We start from the raw sequence: 23,676 nt of genomic DNA on the forward strand, positions 1-23,676 counted from the left end.
CCTGTGTTGCTTTGCTAGAGTCGTGGTCTCAGAGCAAGAATTTCTAAGCTCTGTTTTAATGGATTTCAAGAGAGGTAGAATTTGAGACCAAAATTGCTCCAGGTAGGCGCCTATTGTGATTGATGGTTGGCCACATGCAGCAGAAGTGAATGAAGGGAATAAGTCTCCCTGCCAAAGACATCCATGTTTCCGTATTCTTATTAGTAGGGTTCAGGGAAATCTTTTCTCGTTTTGGATAAATTTGTTCTACGATGATAGAAATGGGACTGGAGTCATCCCAAAATTTCTATGTCATTTCCTCGTACCTTGTACCTGTGATACATTCTTCCTAGATCTTTAATAGGAAGTGGCTTGGTGCAAGAATCCTTTATTAGCTTCAGCACAGTTAGTGTAAATGCTCAGCTAAGTGGTGGCTGGGTCTGGAAAAGGCGGTTCCTCCACTCCCAATAGACGGGATGCAGTGAACCGAGAAGTGAGCTGTGCGAATGAAAGGAAGCACACTGAAGGTGACAGAGGATGATAATGGATTGCATCATATTGGAGGGAGATTCGTTCAAGGAGTGAGATCCGAGCTTATGTCCAGAATTGGCAAACTCGAAGCCAGGACCGGTCGTGCTCAATCATAATGGGCCTTGACACGAGATGGATTGGAATTTGGAAAGCATCTTTTCCTGCCTAAGTGTTGTATGGTAGAGAAAAAGAACAAAAATCTTTTCCATGTTGAGGTCGATCCTAATGGATTCAACGTACATCGAAGATAGTGGCAAAGCTGGTAGCTACGATAGAAAGAAGTCAAACGGACTGACTGGTCAACAACAGAGAAGTAAAGAGCCCGCTCAGTTTGCAGTCCTACCACCAGTTCTGCGGGTCAAGGCACTGCCTCCCCACATGTCTAGGGGTGGCGGCTGGTAACTTTGGGGTTGAGGCTTTTAACGTTCCCGGAATGCCATAGGCTGATGGGAACATCTTTAGGCTCTTGCAGATGTTACAACACAATGAATGTGTCACCTTCTAGAGCCTGAGCAGGTTATCAAGAATAACAACCTTTTTCTGGCTAAAAAGCCATACACCAAGAAATGGCAGGTCCTAACCTGTCAGTTGCTTAGACACTGGTTTTCAGGCGTATCAAGCAGCAGTGCGCTCGTGATGCACCTGCAACAGTGCCTCCCAGTGATGCGGAAGGCCTGAACTGTAAGCGTGCACATGAGCTACCTGCAGGGTGGGCAGAACCAAACTCCATAAGTGGTGATAAGCCCTCATGGCAGAGGAGTACGTGGCTACACGGCGACCAAAAACAAATAACAACGCTGACCAAAGAAGTCATCTGTTGACAGTAAAGGAGTGTGACCATCTGCGACAACCGAGAGGGGTGTAGGAAGATTGGTTGGAAACCTAATGTTGTTATGTCTGATCTGCAGAATGCAGACTAGAAAGCCATTTTCCAGTTTCCAAACCCTTTCCTTGGGTAGGCAACCTGAGGAGAAAAAACAATATTGGACCAAAAGCTATACAACCATGTAATGTGCATGTTTTCCAGATGTCCCCTCACCTTTTGAATTTAAAAGAAAAAAAGGGGAGAGTTGGGATTTAGCAAAGTTTATCTCTGGAAATCAAGGTCAAATCCATATTATGTTAAAGAAAGGGAAGGAAGGCAGGGAAAAATCATTTGAAAGGTAGTGTTGCAGAAGAACATTTCAGATATAGACAGACAGAAAGGCAGAAAAGTGGATGTTCAATCAAGTCAAGCATGAACTCTCACTACAGCAAAAATGAGTAAACTGAAGCTCACACCATGTACATAGTATGAAAACAGAACTGACCAGAAAAGACAATGTTGCTGGGAAAAATGGGAAGGGGGGGGGCAATAGGTAGACCTAACATGAAAAAGATTGTCTCAATAAAGGAAACCACAGCTGTTAGACTGTAAGTCGTGAGAGAAGTTACTAAAAAAGACAATACAGCTAGGAAGGGGGAAGAAACAGTAGGAAGACAGAAAGATCTAATATGACATGCTGTTGGTTTGCAAGATCTGAGTAGAACTATTAGTTATATAGCATTTTTGAAGTCATTAAATCATTTAGTTACCACACATCAGAAGTGACTTGATGGCACATAACAAAATATTTGGATATTTTTCCCTTAATTACCAGCCAACTGTATAGCGACAAGACAGGTGGAACACTCTGAATATGCGTTACAAAATAGTATGGTAATTCCCAGGTGATACGTAACAAAATTTCCCCCTTGATGCAGGACTATTACTCTATTACTTTATTTAAAGCAAGATAGGTTTTTTGACCTGTCTTTTGACTGTTTCTGTGACCTTTCATTGCCCTCCAAACATCTGCCTTTTGAGCTCATGTAACAATGGACCTGCTTTGGCACGCTCTTGTTGGTAAGCCTGTTACACGTACACTCAAAGTAGTTGTTTTTCCTTTTTAAAACATATTTTTTGAGGATCAATATTTCAGCATCTGCAGCCTGGATCCTTTCCAAATGAAAAATAGTTGGTGGGATCAACTTATCTTTCAGGATAAGCAAGGTTGGTCTTTTCTATTTGTATAAGCTATTCTTAACCTGGGGTCACAGTAAGAGTCAAAAGACAGGTTTTCTTTGAAGATTCAAAAAATCAGCTTGCTTTAAAAAAAGTAAACAAGTGACAGTTTAGGGTCACTTGTTTCTGCACAAAGGTTAGAACAGTTTTACTTTTAAAAATCATAACTTGAAATCCTTTGCCCAAATTTCCCCAAATTTGGCACAGAGCAAGAGCGGACTGTCTGGTACTTCTGTGCCAAATTTAATTCTGATCCAAAGTTGAGTTTCAAAGTTATAAGCTTTTGTTGGGCTGTCCTCATTTTTAGAATTGCCTTGTAGAATGTAGATTTGATCTGGTCCACAATACAATGCAGTTATCATAATATCTAAAAAGTTGTAAGCACAGCAGAAGGATTACAGCCACAATTTATACATCATTACTTACAAGAACAAATTCCTTTGGCACATCATTATGAAAATGAAGTTCAGCCACATCTATTTCTGAAGCAATCAGCCACTGCAGTGCCATTCTCAGCTGGGAATCAATCATCTGTGGTCCTACGTCAAGATTTATTATTACCAGTGTCCTTTTGGTGCTTCCTAACCCTGTTATAAACAAAACAGAATGAAAGTGAAAATGAAAATTCCACAATTCAATCAAAATATTTTAATCAGCCATACAAACATCAGTGAGTAAATTCTTGGAAGTAGGTGAGATGGCCTTGTAATGTTGATGGTTGTTTGTAAAATAACACTACATTTATAGAGTTCCAAATAGACAATCACAATCAGTAACTAGTTTGACAGTATGCCACTACACAGAGAAACAGTTAAGGAATTATGGACTTTTGCTGGTATATTGAATTCACTAACGAATGAATGAGTCATATTGGCATATATTTAATATACTGTACTTATTGAAAACATTTATATGCTGCCTCATAACAGAAAGTTATCTCAGTAGCTTATTTTAAACATAAACACGAAAGTCAATTGTGTCGTGTGTGTGTGTGTGTGTGTGTGTGTGTGTGTGTGTGTGTGTATGTGTATTCAAACAGAATGGAACATCTGTATTATAAGGAAGGAGTATTATAAGGAAGCTTGTGTGCTACATCCAGATGTGGCCCATTAGGAATCTGGAAAAGCTTCACCCCCTTCAAAGTTCCACCTTAAGTGTTGGAAAAAATCCTTCTCACTATTGCTATTCTGTGATCTGAAATGACAGGATTTTCCTCTGCCCTACTTGCATCCCTAATGGTGAATGTGAGAGGGAGATGGGAAATCAGACAGCTATCTCTAATCTCAAGGGACAACAGTGGAATTTATCATTCTGCAAGTGCTCCAAATGAGCTCCCACTGGAAAGACTAGCAGTGTAGGAAAGGAAATACTTTTGTATCTCCAGCCTTAACCCTGACAGTGAGGGAAGTCAGAGGAAAAGTAGTATCAGGGCAGGGCTAGATTATGTCAAGGGACCAAAATGGTTGGTGCAAGATACCTTGACATTATCTATCTCTTGGCTCTCGGCTTTGCGGGCACAATCCAGTACCCAGGAAAACCATTCCTACATCACTGCTCTCTACTTTGGCAGCTGAACAACCCATGATTGTGTAATTATAGCATCTGTCTAGTGAATCAGTATGCAAAATCTTGTTGGCATAACTGATCATGGTGTAAACCCAATCAGATGCAGAAGGATTTATTTTAAAGTAATTACTGTAATTATTTTAATTATTTTAAAGTAATCACTGCAGAAAAAAAAAACACCATTGGTTTGCTAGTAGTGGTCCCAATCCTGGCAGTGCCTTTTCTTTTCTTTATTTTTTACTATTAAAGGCTTCCCGTCCCAATGTCCAAAGGCTCCAAAAGTCTTACCCAGGGCAAACAGAGCCTCTAGGGAACCTCAGACACAAAGGAAGGGGAAAGGAAGCTTTTGATTATTTTAAATTAAATGCTTCCAGCAGCCAATTTGTGTTATGCTATGATAAAGCTACACAACAGGATTTTAACCAATGTATAGAGTAGATCAAATCAACTTTGTATATAAATATAATGTGTGTATATGTGTGGGGTCAGATTTTATTAGATACATTTGATAGCTGATTTTTTAACCCACCGATGTACGTAACTATTTTGCTGGAAAAGAGGAGGTGTGACTGTTTTACTGGAAGAGGGAAGGCTTAAAGGCTTTTTTTTTTTTTTTTTAAAGCATGAAATGGTGCTGTTTGAAATAATGGAAAACAGCTCCAGTTCAGTGTAGGATTTAACTATTTGGACCTATGTTTCTGAGAATATTTAAGGTGGCAATGAGTTACATTCCTGAGCTAAGAGCCTAATTCCTCACATTTGAAGAAGGAGAGCTACTCTGCACATACTCAAAGGGATTGCTCTTAATTCCCAGTTAAACCAAGTTATTGACCTAAAACAAGAATGTGACATGCTGTAGAAACATTCGGCAATTTTTATAAGAAAATCTCAATTGCATCCTCATATGCTTTAACTGTATATAAAAAACAGGGTACAATGTGACCACGGGGCTTGGAGGCCCACAATAATTATTGACAACAGTACTGTAGGATAGTCAGGATTATTTCAAGATAATAAGACTATCCATTTGGAGGAAGAGCATGAAGTGGAAGAAGAGTTGTTTAGCTATCACTTCACTGAATTGAACCATCAACAAGAACTTCCCTGATTTCCACGAAACACTCCACAATATAATGACTAAAACCTTTCCTATCTAATGGATGGTCAGATGATTCAGAATGTTTTTGTTGAGGGCCTGCCATTTAAGCTATGTTATCCTGCTTTAGGAGTAAGTGTCAACTAGTGCCCATAAAGTGGAACTTGGGGGTTCCTATTCAGTCTTTGCTTAGAAAACAGGAATCAGAATATTCAGTATAAATTTCTTAGAAAATTGTAATTTCTACAGACTGTGGTCTGCAGCAGATTTCAATGCACAACAGATAAAACATGAGAGTTATTCTTGAAGAGCCTTCTCTCCTGACAAAAAAGAGATCAAAACTCATTTAAAGCCTGGTTTTACTTACACCATTTCCAGAATAACTCACTCATCCTATTTAGTTTTACCTTCAATGCTGTCTTTAAGATCATCTTCTTTATCTTCTGTTCCATCACTGAGGATCAAGTGGGAGGTGGAGAAAAAAAATAACTACAATTATGATATTGCAAACATATTCTACTCTGAAGAAAAAAAATATTCAAGAAAAATATTATGAATTGACCGAAGTATCAAGGAGTGATTGTGAAAAGGAAGCATTGCTTCTCACACCATTTCCTGTTACATGGCTTGCAAATATCCCAAGTAACAGTTCAGAAAATTCAACTGATAACTTAGCTACATTTTACACTAGATTATTTGGAAAAGCTCTAACTTGGAGCAGAGAAAATGAATATATTGGCACAAAACATAACTCCGAAATCTTGTAGGAAGCAAGCTCTTATTTATATGAAGAAATAATTGGAAGCATCTAGAATAGCAAGCAGACATGCATAAAGGCATTCTGGTGTTTTCCATTTTGCCAGGACATTCACACCATAGCACAGTAAAATGGACCCACTCAGTATGAATTTGTTAAGGAAAACCATGATTAGATGAAAGCATGTGGATAATGAATCACATTTCATATATGCCAGTTCCTTTTGCCTTGAAAAGAGAATGACTTCATGCATTAAAATATGAGGAACCAGCCGGGTTCAATGTCTTGGTTTGACCAACCTGTCTGATGTTGGAAAGGATAAATTCTCCTCATACATATCTCCTTCTAAACCAAGACTGCTCCAGCTACTGCTGTTACCATTACTGCCAGGGGAAGAAAAGAACACAGCTGAACTAGAAAAAAAGGGTTAGCTAAAACCAGAATCTTAGTTTTGCTTGATGCCATCCATCTGGATTCCCAAGTAATGACAGTGTTTTCTTAGGAAGGGCACAAGAAGAAGAAAATGCAAAAGTAACTCTCCACAGTGTTCAGATGAAGAAAAGGCAATTCACACAGTACTTTCATCCCACTGCCAAAGACAGTGATGATGCTGGGACTGGTCCTGAGATAACAAGTACAGAGTTTTGCAGTTGGTTATGGGTTTGGAGTGGAAAGGTCACCAAAAGATGATAGGTCTGGAGAATTAGCAACAGAGAACAAAGAAGTGTCAATACTTGGCACCTGAGTACAAGGACTTTTACCTATCACTGCATATACTTCTTTTCTCTTTTTAAACAGGGGAGAGATGGCACCCAGAGGTGAAGTAGCCAAGTTCTTAGTAGGTATCTTGCTAATAAAACTTATACAGCCTGGCAGAGGCACAGCCTCTATGATAATTGATTTGCAGATCAGGGAGATATGGAACAGAACTTCCATTCTCCAGTTGCTATACAAAGCATAATCTAGATTTCCAAGTATTTCTTCTCAATGAATGCTGAATGAATCCTGGTTTCTTTCACAGATGTAAATTCCATGTGGCTTTTTTTAGAGTAGAGGGGCCAACAGTGGCTCTTCAAATGTTATTTGACACCAATTCCCATCAACTTAAGACATGATCCTACAGCTAACAGTAAGGGAGTTCAATGGCATCTGTAGAGTCAGATTACTTGAAAGCATAATTTCAAAGATCAATGTGTTGAGACAGCAGCTAGTTTTATGACCATCTAAAGACACCTCATTTAGTCAGTTCACCAATCTATCTACTTCACCTGGCAATGATTCTTCAACATCTCTAGTACAATTTCCTTCCCATACATATTCACTAAAACCTTTTAAACTAGGTACTCCCAAGGACTAAATCTGGAACCTTCTGTATACAAAGCAAGTGATCTACCAGAGTTATGGCACACTGGTGAATAGCATTTCACACTACCTGCTATATAGGAAAAATGTTGACAAGGATTCATCACATTAGCAAAGATTTCCTTGTTCAAAATGTAATTATCCAGCAATCTTAAACATGTAGGAATCAGAGGTCAGTCCCAGAAAGGAATCAGAGGTCAGTCCCAGAAAAGACAATGGGGTTACGGTTAGCACTGTTAAGAGAGGAATTGTGTGAAACAATTACACAATGAAGACTTTGAGGGCATGTTTAGTCATTAAGTCGTGTCCGACTCTTCGTGACCCCATGGAACAGAGCACGCCAGGCCCTCCTGTTTTCCACTGCCTCCCAGTTTGGTCAAATAAAAAGTACTAGCAGTGATCTAACAAGGGCTGTAAGGAGGCATTTCTACTTCAAAATAAAATTTATGTCCAAAATTAAATTCAAAACATCAATTTTATGAGAATTGTACTCAGTTAAATGGGGAAAAATAGGTGGAATGGACGGGTTACTTACCTGTAACTGATTCTTTGAGTAGTTATCTGTGAATTCACACAAATGATTTCCATCTGTGCTTGTGCTGATATCCTAGGAATCTCCCAATATACACGCTCGCCCATTCAATGACTGTTCCTCAGTTCCCCTCATCATATTTTAACATCCACAAGACAAAATGAGGGGAGGTAGAATGACCTCATTGAATTCACAGATGACCTACTCTTTTTGAGTGGTTTTTTACTACATTTACAGCTAAGTAACCTGTCCTTTTTCTTTGTGGCCTCTGTGTGACACATATGAGTAACTAGTTCATGAGATTTCACATTCATACTGAAGATACAACAGCACAACCAAGATTTTCTCTGATATCAAGTTTGTGTACTTGGTGAAGGAAAGAAAGTAGGTAGCACTTATTGTTTACTGTATATGGAAATCAAAAAACACTTTTGGCAGAAAGGAAACATCTGCCGAGAAATTTGCAATTATAGAATTTTTAAAATGTAAGATTGTGATAAAGAACACATTGCTCTTCTTGCTGACCACTACGAACAGTCTTTTATGTTATCAGTTGCAGACCTGTAGTAGCCTTTGAAGGGAGATCTCATAAGCTGATGAAGAACTAATGAAAGTGACCACTGTGTAACAGGAGGTCTTATATCAAGATATATATTGTTAAAGTTATCCTGTTATTTAATCTAGAACTGGCCCAATGTACTGAATTACTCTCACTGGCCTAAATGGTGATTTTTTTTTTTTCAGATTTGCTTGTGAAAGAACGTGGTGAAGAAAATGTGTATTTCGGCTTTGTCCTTTGAGTGCCACAATCGACCATTGAGGTATGGAAATACATTGATTCCATGTATTCTACATTAAAGTGCCACCAGAACCACGCATTTGGTGAAGGCTCTGAGTGCTGTTGACAGACCAACCCCCCCCCCCAACTTTGAACTCAGATTCTGTTCTGCAAAGTGAATGAACTTTCAGGTCTATCACAGCAAACCAGACTCTCTTTTTCAAAAGAGGCATTACTGCAAACAATATTTATTTATTATTTATTTATTTATTGGATTTGTATACCACCCCATAGCGCTACAAGCACTCTCCGGGCGGTTTACAATTTAATTATACAGGCTACACATTGCCCCCCCCAGCAAGCTGGGTACTCATCCTTACCGACCTCGGAAGGATGGAAGGCTGAGTCAACCTTGAGCCGGCTACCTGGGATTTGAACCCCAGGTCGTGAGGTTTTTTTTAGCTGCAGTACAGCGTTAATTTGCCCCAAAGTAGAAGTATTCTGGTATTAGGTAATTAATTGGCTAGAAAAAAAATAACAACTCAAAAATTAGTTCCAAATGAAACCTTGTTATTATTCTTAGTATTTACTGAAGGAAATGAAAATTTATCAAATAAAGAATTGGTGGCAACTCTTATAGGGGCAGTGAGGAATGAAATTGCTGGAAAGATGCTAAGGACCTCAGTTTGCAAATATATATGAATAAAATATGGGCAGTGGTGCTGATGGAGAAAGTGATTAATCAAGTCAGAATATAGAGAGGGGAGATTAAATAAGATAACTTGATGAAGATATGGTTCCCCTGTTGAAATCCAATACTGAGTCAAAAAATAAACAAAGTAGACAATGGGAGAGACTGTTAGCTTAAGCCGCATCAACTAGATATAAAAATGCAATAATGAGCCACAAAGGAGACTATGGGAAAAGAGAAAGAGATAATGTAAACATTGGGTATATATGAAGATATATGGGTGTATGAATAAGAAAGGTACTCTTATTGTAATACAATAGGTACTGTTCTGTTACGCTATTTTGAATGAACTAATAAAAATAAAATAAAGTTTAAAAAAACTCCAAAACATCCAGAACATCTTGTTTTCAATGTAGGAATTGACATCTCTCAAGTCCAAGATGGGTCATAAACCACCACCTTTCTTGGGAACAGTAAAACTCATTTTAATTAGTAGAAACTAAATTGAATTGAAAAATGAATCACTAAATTCATTCAAAAACTGTTTGTGGATTTGTATTGGTCCTAAAAAATCAATGTCCCTAACAAATATGAATCAATGAATTTTTAATGATTTTTTGATTCATTGTTTTGTTGGGCTATGAAATGCCTCGCCAGGTACCTAGAGACACCAAAACTGCAGGAAAGATTCACCTGGCCCTCCTCTACAATCCCTCAAAGTTTGGGGAAGAGTGGGTTTCTCCAAGCCAGTTGCTAAAGGGCACATTCCTGGGGGGGGGACAATATTAATGCTAATCAAGATGGAAAAGTAAACAAAAGGCCAAGCAGAAAGTAAAAGTCAAGTGTTGGTAGGAGGGAAGGCCTGCCTAAAGAGCCAAGTCTTTAATTGGCTCTTAAAGACACCCAGCGAGGGTGCCAGGAAGATCTCTGACGGCAAGCTGTTCCAAGCTATGGTGATTCTGACACAAAGAAAAAAAAGAATATAGTCTCTAGTGCGTCTTCCTTTTCTGAAACCAGCTTGAACAGTTAGCATTTCTCATTCCACATAGGGTAAGTCTTGAAAAAGTTTGAGTATTACTTTGCATGGGAAATTAATGCAAAGGTCATACTACTGCTCTCTTTTCATGTCTCCTTTTGGGACTGCTAATTATATGGAAGGTGGCTCTGAGAGTCACTGTTTTGTTTCATACATCTACTGGCACATTCTTGTTACAGTTCTGTTAAGAGTCAGTCTCTATAGCTTGAAATAGCTTTCTTAGTATGCAGACTATCCCAGGTAATCTACTTCTTCCAAGAACTTTTGCAAGCAGCTATCAGTTCAGTTTCTACAACTGCAGGTTCTTCATTAGCTGTTCTTCAACAAAAGGGTTGTCCCTTGCATCTCTTCTGTACAGAATATTGTTTCTATCTTCTTTTTATTTTATCCACATCAAATACCGTATTTTTCTGTGTATAAGACACTACTTTTCCTTAAAATCATTACACTAAAAATTATGGGGAATCTTTTACACGGAAGTAAACTGAGAACACAGAGAGAACAAAATGGTCTGCACTTCAATTAGCTGCCTCCAATTAGGAGGTTTAATGTCCTACAGTCAGGAGACTTAGCTTCCTCCAATCATGAGCCTTATGGAACTGACGTCGGCTCATGCTGAACAAACCAACTGGAACACACCTCATTGGAGGTGGAGCCTGTAGGCTCAGATTCAACAGGGACTCCTAGCGTTCTCAGCCCAGAGGCTGAATCCTCAAAAGCTAAGTTTTATTAATTTTGGAGTTAGAAAAGTGAGGGGGGGGCATCTTATAAATGGAAAAATATGGTAAGATATTCCCCACTAATCTTTCGGTAACCTCAATCTTGGTTTAAAATTCCTTTCAATTTCTCAACTCCTATGGGAGAGATCTCATGTTCTTCTTCTTTAAATCATTTTCTTCTATTTCTTTGAAATGGTAATTTTAATTGTTCTGTTCATCCCTTCATGCAAGTTGAGGAAATGTTGCATTTAGAATTCTAACCCTATTTCAGTCACCTTTGCTTCCCATAACAAATTTATGAGTTTCATCAGTTATCTATTGAAGCTTCTCTTTTCTTTAGACTACAGGAATACATCTTGCATTATTTCTTGATAAACCTGTCTGGTTTCAATCCAAAGTTCTTCTCCTTCATGTTCAATTGAGTATAGTAACACAATTCTGTTCTTTACCTGACATTTAAGTTCTTCAGAAACTTTACTTAAAATACATTTCGGCATTGGTTGTTTTAGTGTTTTCTCCAGTTCCACTATAGTTATTGACATTAACATTTCATCATCTGTACGACGATCCATTGCCAGTCTTATTTTTGCAGTGAGAACAGAGATCTATCTTCCATTTCCGACTATACAGTCTATTTGATTTCCATACTAGTCATCTGAATATATATGTGCACAATCAACTGTTAAGGTTACATGAAGCATGTATTTGCAATAAACAAATGGTTTTACAAAGATCTTTGTGGCTCTACCACTTTATTTCTGAGTTCTAGGTCAAATTATCTAATACAGTGGTGCCTCGCTAAACAACATTAATTCGTTCCAGCGAAATCGCTGTAGAGCTAAAACATCGTAAAGCGAAAATAAAAAACCCACCGAAACGCATTAAAACCCGGTTAATGCGTTCCAATGGGCTAAAAACTCACTGTCCAGCGAAGATCCTCCATACGGCGGCCAATTTTGGTGCCTATATAGCAAGGAATCCATCCCTAAACACAACGGGGAGCCATTTCGAGCACCCGGCGGCCATTTTAAAAACCCGACGATCAACTGTTTTGATCGTCGTAATGCGAAGAATCGGTTCCTGAAGCAGGGAACCAATCTTCACAAAGCGAAAAAAACCATTTAAAATATCGTTTTGCGATTGCAAAAACATTGTCGTGAAGCGGATTCATCATAATGTGGGGTAATCGTTAAGCGGGGCACCACTGTAATATTTGGTTCTGCTTTGTGTCCCATTTTTGAGCACTATTTTGAACTCATCTTATTTTTGACTGTGATCACCCAGTATACTTCCACAAAAACTTTACATTTCTTTTTCTTCATCATATGTGCTTGGATCATTGTCCTGAATAGTTATGTTGACAGAATTTCACTTAACGATGTTTCTTTTTTCAATTAAAAAAGTGTCTTATAAGGGTCAAAAACGGTTCTAAATGCTTGGATTCGTTAGAGGACCCCCTAAGTCATGTGCAAACCTGATTTGGCTTTGATCTGACTTTTCGTTAATTTATGGTGAATTTTTTTTTCGGCCCATAGGAACCAATGGACCTGTCAAAATCTGACAGCTCCATGCTTTCCTATGGGGGAGAAAACAACAGCCGTGCAGGCATACTCATCCTCCCGCCCCCTGCCTGGAGTGGCCAGCCAAGCAGAAAAAGAGCAACACACCAGGCACAATTGGAAGTATGAGTGGGATCGGCACCACAGCAGGACACATGCATGGACAGTCTGGCCCCAGGGGCCAAACCCTCATTAGGTCCAGCTGTGTGAGAATAATTGCATTCGGATCTCTATATAACACTATGATTGTCTATGAAAGATCCTCTGCCAGTATCATCTTCCATGACTGCTGCTCCCAGTAGCTGTCCTTCAGGAATTTCTCTGTCCCCATCACCACTGCAACAATCAATTCTCTTCTGCTCATTGGATTATTCATGAAGAGGACTGATAGATCTTAAGAGTGATGGCTCAATTTTGGACCAGCTTTGACCACAGGCAGTTTTGACCAGCTTTTGACCATAGTGGAGTTTAGCTTCCAACAGTGTTTGACCCAGCATCCCAGACACATTCAACCCCCCTGACTATGCTCAGGTGTGCATCTAAGAGGTGATACTAAAGTTTGCATCCAAGATCTCGATATATCCACAGGTACTTTTGAAAAAGGAATGGAACCAATCATCAGGGAAACAGACCACAGACCACTATTTACTGAATGGCTTGAGCCAGGACTAGAAAGACCAAGAATTAAATTCTCACCCATTCAGGAAGTTCATCAGGTGACACAGACCAACTAGAGCAGTGGTGTCGAACTGTGGCCCTCCAGATGTTCTTGGACTTCAACTCCCAGAAGCCTTCACCACCACCTCTGCTGGCCAGGATTTCTGGGAGTTGAAGGCCAAGAACATCTGGAGGGCCACAGTTCAACACCACTGAACTAGAGTATCGATATGAGAGGCTGACTATGTGGACTCTTTAGCCCACTCTTTGGGGACACTGGGGGGATGAGCTGGCACATTCTTAGGGATAGCAATCAGATGACATATTTGCTAAAGTCCACAAGCTCGCACTCAGAATAACATATGCACCTTTCTGGCCCCCATCAAGGGGATTCTGAAGTGGCTCACTTTTTTAAGCCACTTCAGAACACTGGCAGGACCCATTTTAGTGTGAATAGTCAGGCTTAATTAGATCATTGTAATCAAGCCTGACTGTTACCAAGAAGCCCATACTAGCTCACTCCCTAGTGCTAGTATTGCTGTACCATTACTTACATTAATGTTCTTGTCACAACAATGTATGCAGTGAATACATTTTTGCTTCCTCAACACTTTTTTTTGGGGGGGGGAGGAATAAAATTGAAAATGTAATACTAATTTCTTTTCATTTTTTGCTTTTAAAAAGTTAGTATCATTGTATGAAAATTCCTTTGTTTTGTCAGTAGCATAACCAGCACTACCTTGTTGATTATTATATATCTTTTCTCACAATACTTTAAAATATTTGACCATTCTTTTCAAAGCAACAAAACTGATTTTCACTGATACAATGCACCATTTTATGAGTTTGTCAGAAAGAAAATTAGTTAAAGGAAGCTGAAAGGCAACTTTAGCAGGGTAAATCCCTTCTGGAAACTCAGAATTTATTGAAAAACAAGAAAAATATCACAGAGTAGAAAAAGGATGCCAACAGAAAGCAACAGCAATATGAAAACAGTGAATAAAAAGTATGATCTCTCGCTTAGATGAAGGAAATGAAATTTAAAAAGGGAACAGATTCTGCTAAACTATGCTAAGGCAAATCAATTATGAATTTGTGGATAATATTGCTAGCAACAGAAAAATAACTGAATTGATAAACTACATTCAAAAGTGAAAGCCACAGAGTATGACTACTACATGATAAATGAAGCTTGTGGATTTTCATGACTGACATTTTTCACATCCAACCATTCAGGTATAAATTTGGCATTACTAATGCTTGTGCCAAAAAATTATTTATATTTTCATTCAGTTTGATAGACTTTTCATTATTAGCCATACAAACAAACAAATTTCTGGAATATAATCTGGTGCTGATGTAGCCCTAAATAAAGTTTTCTTACACAAGTGAAAGTAGTATGTACAGTATGTATATACAAAGTGGCTCAAATGCTGTTGCTTCGCATACTAAGTTGCACTAGAGTAGGCTCCCTGAATCAGTGGGAATTTGGGAGTCAACTCCTCTGTAAGTTCTGTCCATTCAAATGGACCTATTCTGATGTAACTCATTACACTAAGCAATATGATTTCAGTCTCTGTCTTTAGAGGTAAAACATGCCTATTTAAAAAATAAAGCCAAGTCAGTTTACATTAATGAAATACAGAAGTGAAATATAAAAGCTACAAATCACAATACATAAAGAACTGATAATACAAAACATAAGTTATTAAGTTTCATTATCAAGATGAATGAAGGATGAAATGAATGATCCCTGAATAAATGAGAATGTTTATGAAAACAAAAGTAAAACTTATTTCTTCATTTGTTCTTAACTGCTTTGCATTATTTTGTAGAAACAAACCACAGCTCTTCAGTACAAAAAAGTAACAGGAAGAGGGGATGAAAACTAAACTTTAAATTATCACAGTGGAAATCTATTTAATTCAGCTCTCTCAGTAGAGCAATAAAATATACTATAAAATAAAGAGCTTAAATTGAATGTCAGGAATGTTATGCTGATCCATTCAGAAACAGAGGAAGTTAAAAGCAGGAGAAATGCAGCTGGGTCTCCACTAAGTGGAGCACCTTTCAAAGTTACCTACAAAAAACATGTATCATGTCCTTTTGAAATTTGGAAGGTCTGATGTCCTGGGTGGGAAGACGAATGCCTGGAAATGTCATGCTATTTCAGCAGAAAACACCAAAGTTAGAGGAAGCACGAAACTGGTTTGTGCAGGTTGCTGAAGCTATTTGCAGCTAATTGATGAAGTCCTGGGGTGCATCTTGGCTGCATAATCAGAGACATGACCAAGACATGCACCTATACCCGCAATGAGCCATAGCAAGATATGCAAAACTAGCATAAACACCAATAGGATTCTGATCTATATGAAAAACAAATGGAAAACAAAAGGAACAAAAATTTTGTCTCCTTATCTCTACTGTAATTTTTACATACTATTAAAAGTAAAACATAGCACATTCGTGAAGCAAAATTCAAGTTTCTAAAAAAATGAACTTTTTAAAATGGAAGTTTGAGGCTTACAACACTCTAATAAAACTGTTATCACATATGAAACATATTTTAGTTACCTATCACTGAGGTGGAGAAAACTGCTATTCTCATCTGGGTGTTCATCTTCAAAACTGAGATTGGACCAGCTGCCAGTGCTGTCATCACCAGTGCTTAGGCTCATTTGCTGGCTGACTATGGATTCAGCAGAATTAAATCCCTCTTTCCCCATTGAGCTACGGAGAAATTAAAATATTATAATCATTATTTTACCTGCAGTTCCATGCCTTCCCCTGCTCTGGTAATCTGGCAAAATATTGGATATTGTCATTGAGGTCCGAAATGGAAATGTGGTACTGAGGGTGTAGATAGAAAACAAGCACTTTGAAGGGCACATACACTTCCCAAAGCCATTTTTGCCGCCACAACCCCCAACACCTGTGCAAATTTCATCAGGCAATAAAGCTGCTAAAAATTGGTTACAAATCACTGAAAGCCTTTTGTAAGGCTTTGGTTGTTTAGTGTTTTCTGTATTTAGAAAGAGAATCAGCAAAATGCCGTTGACAAAATTTTCTGTTTGCTTTGTTTTTCCTATCTGCTGAATTTTTGAAACAGAAGAGCAGAAAGGAATCCACAAAATGGGGCAAAACTGAGATTTGGACCCAGCGAAATGACCAATTCCTGAATTTGTATCTTGAATACAGTATTGGACTTTTTTAAAAAAACACATTCACAAATAACTTCCTGAAAATTGCTTGAGGACTGTTTTAAAAACCTAAATCTTTGTTTTTGTTATCCTTATAGTACTGACAATTTCATTGCAGATATTTAATAACCCTCTCTTATGGGGTCCCACATGGTTCAGTGATTTTCCCCATTCTATTTAACATCTACAATAAGCTGCAGAGTGAGGTCATCCAGATTTGGAGTGCGGTGTCATCAATATGCTGATGACATGCAGCTCAGTCTCTACTACATCTGCAGTGGAAGGTGTCCAACTTCTGGAGCACTGCCTGTCCTTGATAATGGATTGGACGAGAGCAAAAAAAGGTGAAACTAAATCCCGATAAGATTGAGAACTTGTTGTTAGGGGGTACTCCTCTCCAGTCAGGAGAGACTATTTACATAGTCTGAATGGGGTTATACTCCCACTAAAAGACCAAGTTCACAATCTGGGAATATTTCTGGATGTGGCACTGTCCATGGAACACCAACTTTCTGCTGTAAGCAGGACAGCCTTCTTTCATTTCAGGTAGATTGCCCAGTTTGCACCCCTATCTGGGTGACAAAGTCCTGACGACTTTGATCCATGCATTGTTAAGAATTAACTACTGTAATGCTTTTTATGTGAAGCTTCCCTTGAAGATGATATGGAAGTTGCAGCAGGTCCAGAATGCAGCAGCCAGATTAATTTCCAGGGCTAGGAAATTTGACCATATTTCCCCAATTCTGGCTCACCTGCAGTGGCTTCCTGACAGCTTCCATGTCAGATTCAAGGTGTGGCTATGATGTATAAAGCTCTTAAAGGTTTCGGACTTCACTACATGTTGGATGATCTTTCCCCAAGAATATCTACCTTGTCAACCCAATCTTCTTAGGCCTTATTATTTGGGGTGCAAACCCCAAGAGAAATAACGAAAAAAATTAACCAGGCACGCTCAGTGGTGGTTATTTCTCTTTATGAAATAAACTTCCTTTGAAAGTAAGACTGGCCTCCTCCCTCCAAACCTTTAAAAGACTTCTTAAAACCAAGTTGTTTAGGGAGGCCTTCAGTGATGTCATTGTTTGACTAACTCAGGACCTGTATTTTATTTTAGTTCATTAGGCTTTTGTTATTTTTGTTCAATTTTATATTTAGTTTGTGTAATATTACATAGTTAAGATTTTATTTTATAACAGGTGCCATTGCTTGCTTGCCTTTTTATCATGCAATATCTATCTGGCTGATCGGGTGTGGGGATGATGGGAATTTTATTTTATTCTTATTTGATCTTACATAATTGTTAGTTCATTGTTATGTAAACTGCCTTGACTCATTAAGCTAGCCTGTATATAAATGTTATAAGTAAAATAAAATAAATACCGTATTTTTCCATGTATAAGACACCCCCACTTTTCTAAACCAAAATTAAGAAATCTAAGTGGGGCTTAGTAAATGTAGGATAAAAAGGATCAAAGTGTGCAAGATGGCTTTGATCCCTGCTTTCTCCCTTTGTGCTAAGCCCTGCGTGGCTTAGCAAAAGGAGGGGGAAAGGGATCAAAGCAATTCCACAACTGCACAATCATTTTGATCCCTTTCCCCCTTATACAGCCACAGGATTGCTTTGATCCTTCCCTCCTCCTTTTGCTAAGCCCCATGGGACATAGCAAGCAGAGGGAAAAGCAGGGATCAAAGCAATCCTGAAACACTTTGATCCCTGCTTTTCTTTTTGCTAAAGCTTAGCAAGTGGAGGGGAAAGCAAGGATCAAAGCCCTGCAGGATCACTTTGATCCCTGCTTTCCCTTCCACTTGTTTTTTATCCTCAGCTTACTTCCGTGTATAAGACGACCCTCAATTGTTAGTCTAAAGATTTTAGACAAAAGTATAGTCTTATACACTGAAAAATATGGTAAGTAAGTAGCTTGGAACTGGAACATATGAAACCAGTATATGCAATAGTTCTATATTTGGAAAAATCTACATGTTTTATTATATACCTTAATTTTCATAGTAGATGCAGTTAATGATTATCCAAAGGTAGATCTGATTGCACAAATACTATACATCAACCATTTTTCAGCCCAATAACGTTAAATGTAATTTTTATGATTCCTTTGTTTTATAAATTAAAACTGTACTAATACTACCAAAATTATACATATTTGAACAAATGACATAGTTTAATGTGACAGGAATTCAAAGCAATACTTAAAATAATTAGACATTACCTTATTTTGACAGCTGGACCAATGTTTGTCATACAGGAAGTCAAGATCTCAGTGGTAAGGCTTTCGGCAAAGCTGACTCCATCCTGTCCAATTCCACTATCTGCTGTCAAACTTGTGTTACTAAGTTGCCTCCCTGCTTTGTCAAAAACTGCAGCAACCAAACTGTCTGCAAATATTACCTTATCATCCGTATCAATATGAATTTTGGGAATGTCCAGGTGAAGAACACGAGATTTTGGACAGGTGTCACTTTCACTTGCATTTGGAATCTGCTGAAATTTGGAGTGGAATTTTTGTCCACTTAACTGTAAATATGAATCTTCAGAGCAATATTGATGCTCCCTCATATTGCAATATGTACAAGCGGTTGTAGAAAATGGAGACAGTTTTTCTGCATATGTTGATCTATCTCCATGTGTCCATTTCTCAGAGGTTTGTAGAGCAGCAGATTCCAGGCTTAATTCTAAAGTGTCATCGACTACCTTCCTAGCATATTGTTCTATGGTATTAATAATACCATCTCTATTAGCAGGCTCATTTAAACTGCCAGTGCTATGATATAGCTTTTGTTTGCAACATAAAGGAGAAAGCATTCTTAAAAATGGTGTTTTACAATCAGATATTTCATCAACTTTAGATTTTTCATACAAACAAGAGTCAGTTAAGGATTTTGGGAGGCAAGCAGCTGACATTAATCTTCTTCTGACATCTGATGTTATATTACATGCAAGAGATTCTGAGAAATCTAATAACCTTGCGCACTCAGTTCTATGATTCTGGTATTTGTTTCCACAGGATAGCTTTATAAACTGATGACAGTTACCTTTTTTATGATTCTTTATATCCACACCATTGTTTACTGTCTCGTATAGCTCAAGCTTACTGTTTAACTTAGAGCTCAGGGCAGAAGCTATTTTTCTATTATACCTAATTTTGAGTTTCCTGGCAGCTTGCTGCATACCAGATTTTATAGATCTGTAAGCAAGTCTACTAGCAAATTGATCCATTATTAGTTCACTGTGACCACCTTCTCTTTTCAGAATCCGAATGACGTGATCTGCATATTCATCAGTTACACTTTCACAACTTGGATATTTGGAAGTGAGACCCGGAGCTTCCAGACTTGGGGGTAAAGAGAGTGCAAAGCAGTCTGTGTCTTTAGACCACTGGTCTGCCAAGAGGTATCTCCTGTCTTTTGTCCAACATTCATGATAGCCCCTTTTACAATGAGAACCATTAGCCTGGTAATTAACTTGCTTCAACTTCAGAACTTTGCAGTGTCTTGATTTTACCATCTTCTCAGCTTCACTAATGAGATTTCCAGCCATATCACCAGCATAAATCTGTAATGAATGCAATTTCCCCCCTGGAACATTCAGGAAGGTAGCATACCGACATTTTTTGCTTTCTATGCTTTCTGGGAAGTATTTATTATTCTCCATTTGAACAGCTTTATCGAAGTCTGAAGCAGCCTTTTCAGTTGCCATAGAGATTATACTAGTAGCTAAATGATCTGCATATTCTGTCGTTCTTACTGATGTTTTAATTCTCTCTACCAGTGTTCCAGAATGTTCTTCATCTTCACTGCTTTCAACTTCCTCAGAAAGAGACCTCATAAGCTTTAACATAAACTCTTCCTTTCCTAGGTCATGACTTTCATCTTCATATGGCCCATCTGTTTCTGGTCTATAAGGTGTAGAAGGGGGGGTTGCAGGTGCAAACTCCTTTGCTAGCTCACCTTTTAGCTTCTTTGTTAACTTTCTCAAATTCCACTCAGAACTAGCCTGGGAGGGTATTAAAGGTGTTGGCGGTGGTGTGTTTGGAATTCCAAAAAGGCTTCCATCTCTGACACTTGACTTCTCTTCTATTTGAAATGTGTCTTCACAACTGGACATCACAGAACTAAAAGTGTTTGCATCAAGAGCTCTCTCATGACCAAATATAAGACATCCTGAAGTTTTGTACATACTACATGTATACAATGAATTACTTATGGGTTTTGCTGAGCAACCTTCTGGATCTGGAAGTTCTTCCACATGCTTTACAAAATTCACTGCAGAAGGAGGAGAAGATTTGCACATAGATGACCTGCAAGCAACATGTTTCTTTTTTTCCTGAACACAATCCTTGGATGCTGAAAGCACAAATTTATTAGAGTAAACTGGACTTCCATGAAATTTAGAGGAGCTGTTCAGGGGCATCTGCTGCTGCCCTACAATCACTGGAACAGTTTTGTTTTTTTCAGATTGCTTTATTGAACTGGGCAATTCAGTCTTACTGGTGTTTGCATTACTTCCTAATCCCACACAGTATGCTAATTTTTCACTTGTAGCAGAACATGCAGATCTTGTTTCATCTACAGACTGTTTTACGATCCGTTTGGCCAAATAATTGGAAAACATATTCTTACAGGTATCTTCACCAATACATTGTAAATATGGCATTTTCTTCATTTTTAACATATCTGTGTACTGCCTGGCAGACTTAGAAACCTTGGAAGAGGTTACTGCTTCATATGCCTCATTTACTATCATATCCACCATTGTTCCAGAAAAACTACTAACATTTGGTGCACCAGTTAAGTCTGAAAAGTCAGGATTATTTCCTTGTTTAAAATCACTCTGTTTATATAAAATCTGTGCATTACATTCACTATCTGGACTGTTATCTGTTGTCAAGTAAATATTTCTGACCGATGTCACTTCACCTTGTCTCTTTTTAGTTGAAGAGTGCAGTTCTGCAGATTCGTTGCAACACTTCAAATTACCACCAGATATGGAATGGTTCTTCACCTTTATGTCAGCAGATAAAATCTGGTTTTGACAAAGTATGCTTCCAGCTATGGGCACTGGGATTGAACTGGCAATGCTAGATGTATAGAAAAGTGCTTTATGAACAGTATATTCCTTTCTGTATTCCTGTACTGGATTGAAAGTTAATGGCAATTTATCTTGAAACTCAGTAGAAGCATTGGAGGTCTGTGTTGGCTCTGCACTTCCATATTTTATATTGTCCATCGAAATACTAATTGCTGCTTGTGTTGTAAATGTTACATCAACTTGTGATAGCTCAATAAAAGCTTCCTGAATAACTGACTCAGACAAGTCTTTGGCATATAACTGTACAACATTATCATTATAATGGAAAGAACCATTCTGATAAGCTGCTGGAGTTGATGGGTATGAAAACTGACAGACCTCCATGATGCCTTCAAAAATCAGCTCCTCAGCAAGGTCTCCTGCAAATTTTGCAACTGTGTTGGTAAATATTTGTTGCTTTACAGACCGTAGCTCTTTTAAAGCACCTGTTATTGCTTCACTTACCAAAAGGCCTGCTAGCCCATTAATAGCTCTCTTTTTCAGGGACAAGGCTTGCTGCCTCCCAATATCATAAAAAGCCATTTGAAATACTAAAGAAGTCAATTTGGCAGCCAAGTGACAAAGTGCATTGGTACATGAAGAAACACCTTTCTGAAGGTCTCTGAAGGCACTGCCAAAACTCTTCTCCACAAGTTCCGATGCAAATTTCTGGATGTGTTCTTTAATCATCAATGATTTGTATTTAGATGTACCTTTCTTATTTTGTCCTTTTCTAGTCACTCCTCCTTTAGGTTTTGAAGTCCAATGCTTTTCTTCTTTTGAAACCACCAAGTTACTGTTGGGTATGTCCTTTGTGCATCGACATAATGAGGAAGGCCGAGAATTAAAGACAGAACTTAGAATTTCAAAGGAAATGTTATTTGCAAATTCTGAATGTGTGTGACAAACAAGATTGTAATTTGGGCTAACAGCATCCTTTTGGATACCAGTTCGACAAAGACATTCTGTTGAAAAGCAGCTGCCTAATGGACTAAAAGCTGATGACCTAATAGGACTGAACAAGCATCTACTGTCATCTCCTGGTGTCTTCACTGGACGGGGAGAATCTGGGATATCTAAGAGGTTGCTATATGGAGATTCTGGCTTCCGAGGAGTTGGTTTCCTCACGTTGGCTGGAAGAATAGGGCGATCAAATTTGAACTTCTGAGGATTCATTGTAATTCTTGCAGAGCATGACTTTTTGTGTGAAATAATCTTATTGTCAGATGCATTACCCAGGACTGGATCCCTAGCGTATTTAGAACCACTTTCCAGAGTTTGTTGCTCTTCATCAAATTGGTCAAAACTATCAAAGAACTCACTTACTTCAGAATCTGAATCTTCTACACCATCTTTCATTATTGGTATTTTTGGTAGCTGAAGCTTTGCCTTCAAACTTTTTTGATACCCTTCTTCATCTAAAAAAATAACTGGGCTTGGACTAGAGCAATCAGATTCTGATGATTCAACAGGAGAGGAAGAAAATAATGTTTTATGTAGAAGATTAGCACTATGCTCAGGATTGTGGGATCTGAAGAAACTCCTCTGTATCCAAGGATCAGAAATAGAAGTTGTGACAGAATTTCGAATGGGAGAAGACAATTCCTTATGTTCTAAGATGTTCACAAAGGATGATTTGACAGATGGCTTCTGATGCCGAGAATTAAGAACAATCCTTTGATCCACAGACTCTAAAAGATGATCTGAGATGATCTGTGAAGGAACATCTTGATGTTTCTCAGGTGCAGCTTGACCTATGACAATGAAAGGAAAAATGAGCAAATACAAAACAAAATCCCTGAAGGTAACGATTACAGGGTAACTAACAGATACCTAACATCATGAAAGGTTAGCTTTGGATCTTTCTGAACAACACACCATACAGTCCTGTTAACATTTCTCTAAAAGCCAATTTAACAGAGCTTCCCTCCCCCCCCAAAAAAAAAACGTAAATAGGGTTATACCTGCAGAAGCAGAGGTACTAGTGAGATTCCTTCTATCCATGCTCAGAAAAGGAGAAAGAAATGTCCAGGCCCTAAATATTTGGAAATTCTGGCTGAATAAAAATTCCTGCTTTCTTTTCAGTCAG

General features: G+C 38.3%; 1 protein-coding gene across 10 annotated transcripts in view; it reads right to left on the minus strand.

The window, feature by feature from the left end:
- AKAP11 (A-kinase anchoring protein 11) overlaps positions 1–23,676 on the minus strand; it is an 86,563-nt gene that overhangs the window by 23,420 nt on the left and 39,467 nt on the right. For 9 of the 10 annotated variants that reach the window (XM_020804257.3, XM_020804251.3, XM_078390710.1 and 6 more), the window contains 5 exons: positions 18,730–23,341; positions 15,882–16,037; positions 6,273–6,356; positions 5,624–5,670; positions 2,981–3,141 (listed from right to left, as the gene is read on the minus strand). In XM_020804257.3, coding sequence (XP_020659916.3) covers positions 2,981–3,141; positions 5,624–5,670; positions 6,273–6,356; positions 15,882–16,037; positions 18,730–23,341 — 5,060 coding nt within the window. The remainder of the gene's footprint in view (positions 1–2,980; positions 3,142–5,623; positions 5,671–6,272; positions 6,357–15,881; positions 16,038–18,729; positions 23,342–23,676) is intronic. The other variant, XM_020804258.3, reaches the window with a different exon arrangement.

This window comes from Pogona vitticeps, chromosome 3 (genome assembly GCF_051106095.1).
Source record: "Pogona vitticeps strain Pit_001003342236 chromosome 3, PviZW2.1, whole genome shotgun sequence".
Lineage (NCBI taxonomy): Eukaryota > Metazoa > Chordata > Lepidosauria > Squamata > Agamidae > Pogona > Pogona vitticeps.